The 14491-nt window shown below is 40.5% G+C and overlaps 1 protein-coding gene across 2 annotated transcripts in view; it reads right to left on the bottom strand.

The window, feature by feature from the left end:
* LOC102482782 (membrane-spanning 4-domains subfamily A member 12-like) overlaps positions 1-14491 on the bottom strand; it is a 28830-nt gene that overhangs the window by 6114 nt on the left and 8225 nt on the right. Inside the window, exons 2-4 of one of the 2 annotated variants that reach the window (XM_027766411.1) lie at positions 6132-6286; positions 2616-2753; positions 1615-1671 (exon numbers count right to left, since the gene is read on the bottom strand). In XM_027766411.1, the coding sequence (XP_027622212.1) occupies positions 1615-1671; positions 2616-2753; positions 6132-6188 (252 nt within the window). In that variant the 5' untranslated portion in view covers positions 6189-6286. The remainder of the gene's footprint in view (positions 1-1614; positions 1672-2615; positions 2754-6131; positions 6287-14491) is intronic. The other variant, XM_027766412.1, reaches the window with a different exon arrangement.

The raw sequence follows: 14491 nt of genomic DNA on the forward strand, positions 1-14491 counted from the left end.
CAAAAACCCTCTCAAAAAAAAAAAAAAAGAAAAAAAAAAAAGTTGAGCCAGGAATCAAATCAGGGTTTCCTGTGTAGCCTCAACCTGCCAAGTAGTAGCATCAACCATTGTGCACTACCTTGGCTGGATCTGGAAACAATTTTTTGTTTGAAGTTGAAATGATTCTTTTCCTGCCCTTCTGGGTGGGTACCCTAAAAATTATTCTATGTATAGTATAGAGCAAGGATACTTCAAAACAGTTAAAGGAAATGTAAATAATATAAGGCAGAAACTTATTTATTATGTTTATCTAAAATCCTTATGGATAATAACCATGCCTCCTTTTTGAAAAGAAGAAAACAGCCAATACATTTTTAATGTTTATTTTGTTGTTGGGTTTATTTTTATTTATTTTTATTTATTTTTTTGTGACAGGCACTGTGTTAAATGATTGAAATATGTTATTCTAATTAACTCTATTGCCATTATATGAGGTCAGACTAAATGATCTGACTGTATAGAGGGGAAAGTACATACAACAAAACTTTGCTGATAAATTTAGGAATTAATGAAAATCCTGATGTTTCTCTAGGAACTAGGTAAAGAACTTACCTTTAAGCTCTTTTTCAGAGTACAAAACTTTCTAGTTTCTTTAGTAAGATTTTGACATGCAGCAAAATAATTGCAAAACCACCTTTTGAACTGACTTGCTGGGGGTGGCATACTTAGAGTTGTATAGACTGTGCTGTTGCTTCAGCATGTCTGAGTTACCTGAAGACTCTAAAAGACTCTTAGGAAAGGTAAAGTTCAGAAAAATTACATTATGTAAGTTTCAGTGGTTGTCTTCTCCCAAAGACAGAGCCTATGCTCAGACAATTTCAGTTAGCGGGAAGGACCCATTAAAGGATGCAGAGAAAGTACACTTTATTTATTTATTTATTTATATTTGTTTATTTATGTTAAAATAGGAGTGATTATTCAGGCTTAGGCTGATTTTAATTTAATTTAATTATTTTGTTTTTCTTTTGCCTGGAAGAAAGCGTGAGCAAAAAGACTTTATGTAACCCTTTCTGCGTTCTTCCCTCTTGTATTGGATTACTTGTAATCTTGTACTACATCTTGTCTGGTTGGCTCTAGTTCTTGGCAAGTATTCTCTTTTTCCTGACTCAAAACTAGACTGGGAAATTGCAACAGGTAAAGGCTGTGACTAAGAAAATTGAAAAATATTCTTAACTCCTGTTCTAGGTACTTTTAATGGCAGTTTAAATAATTGTGAATCAAAACTTTGTTATTCAAGTGGCAAATAGGTGTTTTGGCTCCCAGATGCTTCTTTGAACTTTTGCTAATGAAATGAGACCCACCTAAACCTGAAACCAGTAGGTTAAAGTTAAAACAACCCCTACCTTCACTGCCTCCCACCCTGGCAGTTCAACAGTCAGGATGCAGAGCTCTGTGATTTCTGAGTGACAAATGATGTGGCCCATTCCTGTCCCAGCCCATGTACCATGGAGGGAACAAGCAGTTTGGGAGACAAACTCTCATTTGCATATTTTTAATCCATCTTCTCAATTTTCCTCACCAACAATATATACTAATCTTTAGAAAGCTATAAAAAACAGAAACATTGTAACTTACCAGAGGAAACGAGTTAGTTGGGGACGCTGGTATAGAAAGAGAGCCAGAAATAATGAACTGTAGAAATAGACAAGTTTATTTGTGAAATAATGAACGTTTTGGCCTAGAAACATTTAATATGAGAGACTGGCATATCTGTATTTATTTAGTTTCCCTCTAAAAATTTTATCTCCTGTTTCTCAATTTTCTCCAAGATATTTCATAAACTTCCTTTTCCCCCCTTTAGTTTCTTGCATCTGAAGTTCATTTTCTGCTTATCACCTGTACCCTTTCCGTGTGCTGATTTCTAAGCTGACTGCGGAACCTCTTCTCATTGTCAGTTGTGTTTATATATGGAGGATGATCTCTCACTCTCTCTCTCTCTCTGTGTCTCTCTTTGTCTCTCTGAGGAGCACACACACCCTATGTCAAACATATTTAAAAAATTAAAAGTGTGTGTATACATATATACATACATATATATGTACGTATGTGTATGTAAGTGTGTGTATATATGTATGTATACATGTATATATGTACATAAACACTTTCAGTGGAGGCCAAGCAGCAATTCCTTCTCCTCTATTCTTCTTTAAGGATTTAGGGCATGCAGGTGCATATGTAGGATGTGATTTTCAGGCTGCCCTAAATGGGATTTAAACCATAGAGTAGGCCGTGTGCGATTCAGTTCTCTTAATCTACACGCCGCCTGCTGGTCCCCAGTTGTATGTTTTTAATGATGTTTCTAATCATCTGCTTTTCTACTTTCCATTCAACATATACATTCCCACATGAAATGTAGTGGAACCTAAAAGAACTTGCTAATGACTTGACCAGAAGAAAATTTCTCATGTGGGTTTAAGGTACAAGTTAAAATAGGGAGCTAAAGTTCCGTCCTTTTTTTCCCCTCTAAATTCTTCAGATCTCAGATGCAGGGCTTATTAAGAAATTAGTGGGGAATAGGCTGGAGATCATTATATTTTAAAAACTGATAAGGAGATATATTCTAATTGTCTACTCACAGAGATGCCACTCCAAAATGGATATCCAGCAATAAAAGTCCTGGAGGCAAAATTCCCAATATCTTCGGAAACATGGTTCATTAAACCCAAAATAGTTCCAAAACCAATGTATATAAATCCAATCATGATCTGGACCGCCTGAAAAAGAAAATAGGCATTTTAAAATCACTTCTTCATTGTCAGGGCTGTGAAGCGTTACCATCATTGCTGCTCCTGCTCATTTATCATCAACTTGGCCAAGACCTTTGGGTTCCACTGAGGCCTGGCTGTAAAGCAGCAGGCAGGCCGTGGTGACTGACATACACTAGAATAACAGGGGAGCAAGGGCCTTGGCCTTGTTGAGGCATTTGAGTAGGTTTGTCTGGGAAGCCCAAGGACTGTTCAGAATATGCAACTACTTGACCATGTACCCGCATCTCTTGAAAGCCTCTAAGAGACTCTTAGAAAACAAATGCTTTCACCATGACTTCCCACCTGTCATTTTCACACGGAACAAGTTTCTGTTTGTATAGCCCAGTTATGGTAAAGGGATCAGTGAAGATAGAATCATTTGTTGGGCACTAGTTATATACCTGCTAATATTCTAAACACTTTACAATCATTTTTTTCATGTACTCCTCTCAACAACCAGATGGAGAACAGATACAGAGAAACTAGGTGTTTAGGTCACATGATTGGTAAGGGGAAGATCTGAGAATTGACAGCAGCAAATTGACACCAGTTAAATTGCCTGCATCTTAACTAGTCAGTGCTGCCTCACTGCGGGCTCAGCTCAGCTCTATGAAGTTTTAATTACACCAGTCAAATTAGCCTATCTTTTTTTTCTTTCCTTCCCACTGCATTTTATGATAAACAAACCTTATTACTTGATTTTGTACTATTTACGTGAGGCTATATTTTTGAAATTTTTTTTGTCAGCCAAGAGATATATTTCCAAAAATATGAGATATATCTTTTATTTCTTTGTACAGTATATCTTAATGCAGCATTCTTTATCCTTAGCAGAGATTTCTAAGAATTAGCTGTGTCTAGATTATTCCAAAAGTCAGCTATAGATTAACAATGAACTTCTAACAAACTATATACCTTACCAATCTGAGAAGACTTCAGATTCAAAGATGGATATGTTTATTTCTTTTGGAAATAGCTACTAAGCACAATGAAACTAAATTCAAAATGAGAAAAAATCAGCATCATCAGTAATGCTGACTTTTTTTTTGAATTATGAAATTCTTTGAGACTCTAATAAAAGCCAGGCAACATCTTCTCTGAATAATTATTCCCAGGCACATGCACACATACATGCAGGCATGTGTACACACACACACACACACATACACACACACACTACAATTTTCATATGGCTTCAGAGGTATGATGGACCTCTTTTAGCCAGTCATATAGCCTAGATGAAGAACTCCTGAATTAGACTCTCGACTTTGTAGCTACAAGCTTTTTTCTGGAGCAACAGTGCAGTCATCTAGCCATGCATTTCCATTCTCATCCTTGCTGTTATTTTGATGAGAAGCACTTTGATCCTGGGTTCACATGGCCATCTTTTCTCCTTGGATAGCCCTGGCTGCACCATTTACTGATCAAAATTTCCTACAAGACAGCCTTAACAATTTGGAAAAATAATTTGTTATCATATTTGGCCACAGACTCTCTTTAAGTTCTAATGCAAATGGTAAAGATGTTCCATGCCATCCCACCAGCACTGTTGCAAGGATTGAGAGTTGTTAATGACATAGATGGGCAATCTTCAGGGAGCGGAAGAGGTTTCTGCTAACTGGAACTTTTTTTTTTTGGAGAGGTTTTCGCTATAGGGCGCGTGCGCTCGCCAGACAGACAGACAGAGACATAGAGACAGAAAGCGAGAAATCACCCCCCAGGGGGGATGGTCACGCCGCAATCCCTTCTCCTCCATTCTCCTCTCAGGATCTTGGGCACGCACGCACACGCGCCCGGCGTGAGTTTTAAGCCACTGGGTCCGGGACGCGAACCGCGGTCGACTACGTGGGAGTCCAGCGACATAGCCATTACGCTAACTGCTGGTTCCCGCTAACTGGAACTTTTAAAAATCAAATGCCACTTATCCTTTATTGTAAGTCTCTTTGGTATCAGGCAAAGTGCTCTAATGATTCCTTATTCCACCCAGTCAAAGTCAAAAACTTCAATTCTGCAGGTCTCACTAGGTCTGATAAGCCCTCTGCCCTGCTGCCACCTGTTTCTTCCCTCATTCATTCTGTTGTACTGGTTTCTTCAAATACATCACACATGTTTCAGTCTAAAGAGTTTTCCACTGATCATTTCCTCTTGCTTGAATTCTACATGACTTGTTCTTAACTTCATGTCTTTGCTCAAACAAATGCTAAGGAATGCCCACTCTTAGCAAATGAAATTTCCTATCAATACAGGCTTATCTCTTCTACATTTCTTCATTCTCTCTAGATCATTGTCATCTCTAACGCATTATAGACTTCTTTATCCTGCATCTGATCTTATGTCTACCACTGAGATGTAGGCTCCGTCAGAGCAGAGATTGCACCTGCATTGTGTTCTATGATATCTAAACATCTATGTGGGGTTGGCTGTTTGAGGTGCTAGTTTTTCCCATTTGCCCAATGGAGCAGGAAATTTCCACTGTCTGGCAGGGAGAGCATTGGAGGGGTTACCTCTAAATCTCAGACTGAGTAATGGTGGGAAACTGACTTTCAGTTTTACTTTGCTAAAACTCGATGTAGGCAGTAAGAGGGCTAGAAGAGTTTTAGGCACGTAGTGGGCATTCAGTATAATTTACTGACAGCTGTAGCAGAGAAGTTGGAGGTGCACACAGGGAGGGACCTAATACAATGTCATAGAATTGTGTCAGTGGTAAGAATGAGCTAGCACAGCGAAGGGACCAACAATTCTGCCGGCCACGTGGGATCTTCAATCATGGGCAGAGCATGTTTTGCAATGCCCATAGAAACAAAATTGTGAGTGTTCAGTTCAAACCACTCCTTGTAGAAGTGAGGTGGCAGTTAAGTCATAGCATCTCTAAGAGTACTGGTGACAGAGGCACAGCAAAAGGAATGTCTTCTAATTGTTCACATACAGCCTTCCCTAGATTCCCAGTTGTAGTTTCTTCCCTTTAAGGCAGCTATTGATGCTAACTTTAATGCATGTTCACTTGTATGCAAATACCAGGCTTTAACCAATCCAGAGGCAGGACTGGGGTTGTCTAAAAAGTGCTTTGCAGAAGTGAGATCAAGCTAGAAGTACTGGGGCTCCCATCATGTCTAAACTCTTGACTTCTGCTATAGAGAGTCCTGTGTCATCTGCTAGATTCTTGCTTGAATCTAAGATGTGATTTCAGGGTAAAGTTTCTCTGTAGACTAACTATTTCTACTAAAAAGGTAACAGGTTCCAGAGTGATGTTCAGGTTATTGAACGTAATGTATACTTTGTGTTTCTTGAAAGTACACGAAAACTTTGCAAATGTAAAATTAAAATTCTGAAAGTAAATAGACTTACCCCCAGTGTCTTTGCTTTTTCTATATATTCTGCTTTTGCTTCTGTTTCATTTGCCATTTGTGTATTTTCTTGACCCAGGTGACTGGCAGAGATTTCTGGAGATGTGATGAGAGGAGGCTGACTACACAGAGGTTGGTTACCTAGGTTTACGTTACCTAGAAATTGTTGGGACACAAGAGACATAGAAATGATTCTGGGGTAAGGATTAAGTATATTTCCATGTACTCCAGGGTGGATTGTTGGCTAGGATGACATCATTATGTCCTGTGTATTGAAAAGCATACCAAATGATACATTTGTGCAGAAAAGAAAATGAGGAAAATCTTATCGAATGATTTTTTTTTTTTTTTTTTTTTTCTGTAACTCTTTCTTCATGAGACTTTTATGCCACTCTGTCTCCATTCTGGTCCCAGAACTATGTGGTAGGTGCCAAGGGTGAGGTGATTCTTTCAGTATTTGATCCTTATTTCTTTGACCACCCTCTAACTTCCAAAAAGGTAGGCGATAAAGCACCATTTCATAATCTCATTTTTGTCCCCAGCTTAGAAACATGGTTGTAAAAACTGAGTTTAATATTGAAGAAAGTGAGTAGTGTCACTTAAGATTGATTTTTGAAATAAAACATTTATTTAAAAAGGTCCTTTTTGTGTGTGGTCGGGCAGTAAAAGAGAGGGGGAAGTGAGGATGTGCTCTCTAGGGGCATAGCTACATTGCGGCCCCTGCTCTTCCATTCTCTTCTTTTGATTGTAGGTACACATGCACATGTGCTCATCGTGTTTTTAAAACTACAGGATAAATTCTTCAGTGGGCTATGTAGTATCCAGCCACCTTAACCACCACGCTACCTGGTGACTCAAGAAAACTCTATTGAATCACTATGGAGCATATTTTTCAGAATTCTGAAACATGGGCTTTCAGGCTCTGTAAGTGTTCGAGAAAATATTGTCTCTACCTTTAGTGTTCTTACCAACGAGTTGAGATAAAGTTATTGCCGTAATGGTGTTCACTGGAATTGCATTTGTATACATATCCTATAACTGAAAAGATCTCCTGACAAGAATAAAAATTATACCAGTGGATAGTGAACGTCCAACTTTATGAGGATAGTTAATTATACTTGCTATTATTACTACCATTATAATAACAGAGCAAACTTTTATTAATAACATATAATTTGATAGGCCTTGTTTGAAAAGATTTTATTTTATTTTTAATAATTATTTCCACCTGGCCACCCGTAGTTTGAATCCTGGACCTGGCAACTTGCTTTCTGACTTCTCTCTTGCTCTTTATCTCTTTCTCTGGAGAAGTTAAAATAAATGCATAATGTTAAATAAAATATTTTAAAAAATATTTAAAATAATTATTTATTTAATATCATTTGTCATTATTATTGTTAATTTGCTATAGCATGCTCACCAGAAATAGAGAAAGTGAGAAAGGTATGGGACTCGAACTGTGGTTGACCATATGATAATGCAGCACTTTAATCACATGCCACCTTCTGGCTCTCAAGAATTTTTCAACTAATAGATTAATTTTCTAAAACTACATGCAGGTGAAGTAACTTTCTCAGTGTCATACAGCTAACGAGTGCTGAAGAACAGTCTCTACAAGTGTCACCTGTTATAACATCCGACTTTTATACCTTTAATGGGAAATTGATCTGTTTCAACTATAGTAATCTCTGTAGAAAAGTGAATACTGATTCTTTAAGGATAGAAACTTTTAACTTTCACTATATTTGGATGGACATCTCTCAATAGACTTCCTATTTTGCTAAATAGGTTAACCATGTCATAATCCAAATTGCCTTTGTGTGTTTCTTTTTTGATTACATCCCTTGGTCTCATGAATAGAATACAAGATGTGGACACATTGATTACTAAACTGTAGTTTGTTATTATTAATTCTTGAGGGCCGGTATGTGGTGTGGGGTTTAAGGTGCTGGACTCCCAAATGGCTCACTGTGGTTTGAATCCCAGACCTGGCAGCTTGCTTCTCACTTTTCCTCTCTGTCTTTCCCTGGTGAATTACATAATAATAATAATGATAATAAATAAAATTAAAAACTATTTAAAAATATATTAATTCTTGAACCAAAGGCTAACATTCCTTTTTAAAAGTTACTTTCTTTTTACCAGTGAGAAAAATCCCTTGCTGTTTTCCTAAGAACTTGCAGCAGGATTACAAGTATTCTTATGTAAATTCCATGAATTATATTTAGTCCTTGGTGAAATCAGAGCACTGTCTCATTCAATATCTCCTAAAAGTGGACAGTGTTGCATCCAATATTGTTTGTTGAGTCAGCATCACAAGTAAATCTACCTTACTGGCTCTATATTGTCACTGAACTCTCATTTTAGAAGTTTATTGATCCAGGGACCAGCAGTTGGCATAATGGCTATGTCTCTGGACTCCCATGTAGTGGACCATGGTTCGAGTCACAGAGCTGGTGGCTTAAACTCATGGTAGGTGCGTGTGCGTGTGTGCCCAAGATCCCAAGAGGAGAATGGAGGAATAGGGATTGTGGCGTGGCCTTCCCCCCTGGGGGGTGATTTCTCACTTTCCGTCTCTCTGTCTCTGTCTTTCTGGCAAGCACATGTGCCCTATAGCAAAAACCTCTACAAAAAAAAAGTTTATTGATCCATGCCTACTTATTTCTCAAAAATTGGGACGATCAATTTCTCAAAAACTGCCCTTATGAGATAATGCTGGGGAAAATCACAAGTGCGCTCTTTTTCTAATGTAGTATCTGAGGAATGCAGGCTAGCTGCCCCAGTGACTGTTCTGCAAAGCAGTTGGCTATTTCCTGTTTTCTCCTGCTTATTCCTATGTAAAGATTACTTGTCATTGGGACCAGCAGTTAGTTTAATGGGTAAGTCGCTGGACTTCCATGTAGTCGACCGAGGTTCGCATCCCGGACCTGGTGGCTTAAGCTCATGCTGGGCGCGTGTGCGTGCGTGCCCAAGATCCTGAGAGGAGAAGGGATTGCGGCATGGCCATCCCCCCTGCGGAGTGATTTCTCCCTTTCTATCTCTCTGTCTCTCTCTCTCCTTGCTTTGAAAATAGACCTTGTATTCCAAGCACCTTAGAAAAATACACTTTACTTTTAGTAATTTTCAGTTTAGGATATGATTTTTTTCCTTAACAAGAGGAGAAGCTGAGGGTTCATCCCTCTTAAGGGGTCCAAACTTGGTGTCAAGAACTAAATAAAAGAAACTGCTATACCTCAGCTTTCTGAGAAACACACTTGTCTTTCTCTTGATTGTGCTTAGTAATAAACCTCATTAATTATTATTTCTACAGAGTTTGTTTTTTCTTTGGACAATAATGGTGTTGAAGGGGCCAGGGAGGAACCAGAGATCTTCTGAGAGCTCATTCAAACCCAGTGCCTGGTACCAACACAGTGGGTTCCTCCTGTCCCCTCTGGCTCTCCCTAGGGGAAATTCCCTAATTTCTCTGGCCTTTGAAAATTTGGTAGATAGTCTGGTTTATTTCTAAGCAGTCTAGCTCCAGCTTCTCCCTAGGGGAGATTCCCTAATTTCTCTGGCCTTTGAAAATTTGGTAGATAGTCTGGTTTATTTCTAAGCAGTCTAGCTCCCTTCACAAAGTGAAAACTAGCCTGAATTCTCTCTCCTCCAGGTGAGGGGTAGTGGTTTGCTTCCCTCCAAGTGAGTGGAAGTGGAGTTAGGTAAACATAATGTTTGAGGGTGCATTTTTTTTTCTCTCTCTCTTTTTTTTTTTTTGGAGAGATTTTTGCTATAGGGCGCGTGCGCTCGCCAGACAGACAGAGAGAGACATAGAGACAGAAAGCGAGAAATCACCCCCCAGAGGGGATGGTCACGCCGCAATCCCTTCTCCTCCATTCTCTTCTCAGGATCTTGGGCACGCACGCACACGCGCCCAGTGTGAGTTTTAAGCCACCGGGTCCGGGACGTGAACAGTGGTCGACTACGTGGGAGTCCAGCGACATAGCCATTACGCTAACTGCTGGTTCCCATAGAAAGTGAGAATCACCCCATGCCGCATCCCTTCTCCTTTACTCTCCTCTCAGGTTCTTGGGCTCGCACGCACAGGCAACTAGTGTGAGCGTCAAGCTGCCGGGTCCGGGACTCAAATTGTGGTCACTCATGGGGCAGTCCAGTACACAAATACACACACACACACACACACACACATTCAGAGAGAGAGAGAGAAAGTAAGAAAGCAAGCCACCAGGTCTGAAACTCAAATCATGGTTGGCCATGTGGGAATCCAGCACCTTAACCACCATGACACCTGCTGGTCCCTAGGATGCATTCTCAAGGGTCTCTTCCCCTTTTCTAAAATTGCTTCAGTTTGCTGCTTTTCATTTGCAAGGGAAAATGGAACTATCCTACTCACAGGCAAAAGAGACTGAGCCTCTTAGCTCTGAAGGATTTTCTTCTCATTATGGCAAATAGCAGCCCTATAGAAAATCCTAAGGACAATAATTAAAAACAGGCCCATCCAATAAATGATAAATAAGAACTGAACACTCAAGCACTTGCTTCCACTTCAAGAGTGCTAGGTTCTTGAAGAGACCTGACACATGTAAGATGAGAGATCTTGATATGAGCGGGACATTTAGTAGAGAACACTCAAAAAGGAGCACACTGCTCCACCAGGTTACAACCCTTAGATTTGACAGACTGGTTTCTATTTTGAGAGGGGTAAAACATGGGAAATAAGGCATTTACATTTGAAAAGGAACAAGGAGAACCCTCTTCAGATCCCAAATAGATTTATGTATGATGGCTATGGTGCCTTGACTTGCAAGTATTTAGATAAATGAAAAAAACTTAAAAAGGTGACCATGATTTGAAATTTAGGTAGGAGCTTTGAGGTTCCTAAATTTGTCTTTCTGTGCTCTAAATGAGAAAATTGAGATCTCATCTAATGTGATGAGACTTTAGACCCCATGACACAGAGGTGTCATCCATGGACTGAGTCCCTCACAGGGAAAAACTGGATGACACCCCTCTTCAAATGCAGTTCATTGCTCACTGTTGGAGAGAATTTTCCGACTAGGGGATGCTCTGTCCGCCAAATTCTCCTTTGGGTCTCTTGACCTGTCACTACTCCCACCAGGGATAACACCCAATCAGATATTCCAAAGGCTATCTCTTGGCCTGTCTCCTGAAAAACTTCCACATACTGTGTCCTGGAGGTGAAATCTTGCCCCCTGGGATGTCTTTTGTTTGTAACTCAGTCTAACTTCAATATAAATTTGGCAATTATTCAAAGTGCCCCTAAAATGGCATTTTCCATTTCTAAATTTTTCTGGATCTTAATAATTTCCTCCAATGTGCTGACAAGGGGTTTGAGGTTCCTTCCTACGGGCCTTTTTCTTTCTCTGTGCCTGCCCCTCCTCTGCCAATCCTGGACCACTTTTCAAATCCTTCTCTGCAACACCACTTCTGTCCCTAAGGATAATTCTATTTCTCATTTTGACCCTTTTGACCACACACCCCCTCCATAGGTCTACACCTACCTTCTTCCTCCTTAGAGGCTCTTAGCCATTTCCTGAGACTGAAACCTTCCAGTTGCCCCCCCCCCCCCTGTTTTCCTCCTCGAAGCTCTGGCGCCTAATACATTCCCCCTGTAAAATTGCAGGAGCTCAAGTCCAAGCCCTTTTTCAATGTCTGATCTCTCTCAGATTGAGGCTATATTCAGCCATTTCTCTTTCTACCTAAATAAATTAATGAAAAAAAATCTCAATACCTCTCTGTTTTAGGACCTATTCTGGCACGACAGTTGCATCATTTTTTTTTACTTGTACTTTTCCAAAGAGTTAGGTTGGTTACATTTGGGCTAAAATAAGAGAAAATAGAGATGACCTTGATCTGAGGTGGCCTCGGGCTTATGATAGCTACGTGTAGTCCCCAGATGTCTCTAACCAAGATCCTCATTGGGACCGTCAGCACGGGTCTGCAGACTGCCGATGGTGACACCGTATATTCTCTTGCTTTATTGAAGGGATGAAAAGGGCTACACTGCGTCCATCAATTTTAATATGGTCAAATTAATTTACCCAGAGCTGAGATGAAGACTCTGCTCTCTTCCTCTTTAGGCTTTCAGAGTCACTTTGCCTCTGTCTTCAGAATGCATTTCATCTCCCAGTCAGACGCTGATATTTGGCACAAGCTATAAAAATTGGAAAAGAACCCTCAGTCCCTACAATCTAAACTCATAGACCTAGCCTTCAAGACCTTTAAAAATTGTGATAAGGATAGTCAAATAGAGAAAAGGAAAGATTGGTAAGAGTCCTGAAAACAAATGGAGGACTTCCAAATAGTGGCCTCTGCAATTGAAGGAGTATTTCAGGCTCAAGAGGGACTTAACCAAGGCCCCCAACCATCCGCAACAAAGACCCCTGGTCTCTTTCAGACTTTGGGCTGACAAGCACTGACTTTGGGTCTGGCTCCACTGAATGGGCTGAGCCTTCAGTAACTCATTTCATCACCAGTAAGTAACTGATTTCTTAATTGATTAAGTAACCACTTCTTTCTGATATTATTGAAGTTTTGGGTCCCTTGTTTCCTTTGCCTTTCTCTATCAGAGAGGTCAAAGGGAGGCCACAATCTGCTTTACAGATTCTAAGCTTAGTTTGTGCTCTGGGAGATCGTCTTTGCTCACTCCTTTCTAATAATTCCCAATTGCCCAACCCTTTCTTAGGATGAGATCTTTTGTTTGCTTATACATATGTGTATCTGCACTTGAGAATGCTGTATGCTATTTGGTAAAAGTCCTTATGAATTTTTTTTATAGAGCGTTTTGCCATAGGGCATATGTGCTCGCTAGAGAGAGAGAGAGACAGAGAGACAGAGACAGTAAGAGGGAAAGTGAGTAATCACTCCCCAGGGGAAAAGGTCAAGCGACAATCCCTTCTCCACTCTCCTGGGATCTTGAGCATGCACACATATGCGCCTGGCACAGTTTTCAAGCTACCACAACGCAAACTGTGGTCACCCATGTGGGAGGCCAGCGGTGTAACCACCATGCTATTTGCTGCCCCAAAATGTTATTTTCAGTTTGGCTTATAATTAAATAAGAATGTTCATATAAATAAAGAGGTCTAAAAGTGACATCTTTTTCAACATAAGCACGGTGTCAACTTTTTACAAGAATATCTTGGCTTAATACAAAGCAAAGACCATCTGGGATAAAAAGGAAACTAAGGCCAAGCAGCGGTTTTGTGAAGTGACAGTAGAATAATTTCCTTGCAGCTCTAACCACTAGGCTAGTCTGAGGAGAAATGGGTCTAAAGGAGGAGGTAAGGACAGGGTAGGTGGCCCCTGGATCCAAAAAGAATTCAATAGAGCTGTCATGACCAAAATGTCTCTGGGCTCTTAGTCCCATGAGGACAACTTTTTGTTTGGGGGCCAGCTGGAGTGGACCTCTTCAGTCCTGTTTTTATTGTAGGGTCACAAGGGGGCTTGTCCTTGACCCCTGTGTCCTTCAACCCAGGTGGGCATAGAGCAGCCCAATGACCTATTTGCTGGCAATGAGGACATGATGCCTGTGGTGGGCTATCTCCATTTGGACACTGTTTGGTCAAATGTCCCTTTTGTTCATAGATGGAACATTTGTCATCTTTGATATGCTGGAAGCCTTGAGCCACTAGATGAGAGGAACTTTGGAAGATAGTCAGTAATTGGGCATGTCTTTGATCCTTCCTCTCCTCTCTCTCTTTGTTTTTATTTTTGACCCTTGATTTTTCCTCTGGTCTTGATTATATGAGGTTGTAGTGGCAAACTGACAGAGGTCATCTAAGGCCACTTCTTTTTTTTTGGAGAGGTTTTTGCTATAGGGCGTGTGCACTCGCCAGACAGACAGAGAGAGACATAGAGACAGAAAGCGAGAAATCACCCCCCAGGTGGGATGGCCACTCTGCAATCCCTTCTCGTCCATTCTCCTCTCGGGATCTTGGGCACGCACTCACACGTGCCCTGCGTTGCGTGAGGTCCACCGGGTCCGGGACGTGAACTGCAGTCGACTTTGCGGGAGTCCAGCAACATAGCCATTACGCTGACTGCTTGTTCCCATCTAAGGCCACTTCAGACCCCTGTATAAGCCCTTGGAGTTTTGTTTTTGTTTTTGTTTTTTTAATATTAAGGGCCTATTGGGACAGGAACTTGTCTCTTTTTGTTTTTGGAGAGATTTTTGCTATATAGTGCGTGTGGTTGCCAGATAGACAGAGTGAGGCATTAGAGACAGAAAGCGAGAAATCACCCCTTAGGGGGGATGGTCATGCAGCAATCCCTTCTCCTCCATTCTCCTCTCAGGATCTTGGGCATGCACGCACACACACCCGGTGTGAGTTTTAAGCCACCAGG

Source organism: Tupaia chinensis, unplaced genomic scaffold, assembly GCF_000334495.1.
Source record: "Tupaia chinensis unplaced genomic scaffold, TupChi_1.0 Scaffold143204_1, whole genome shotgun sequence".
Taxonomy (NCBI): Eukaryota; Metazoa; Chordata; class Mammalia; order Scandentia; family Tupaiidae; genus Tupaia; species Tupaia belangeri.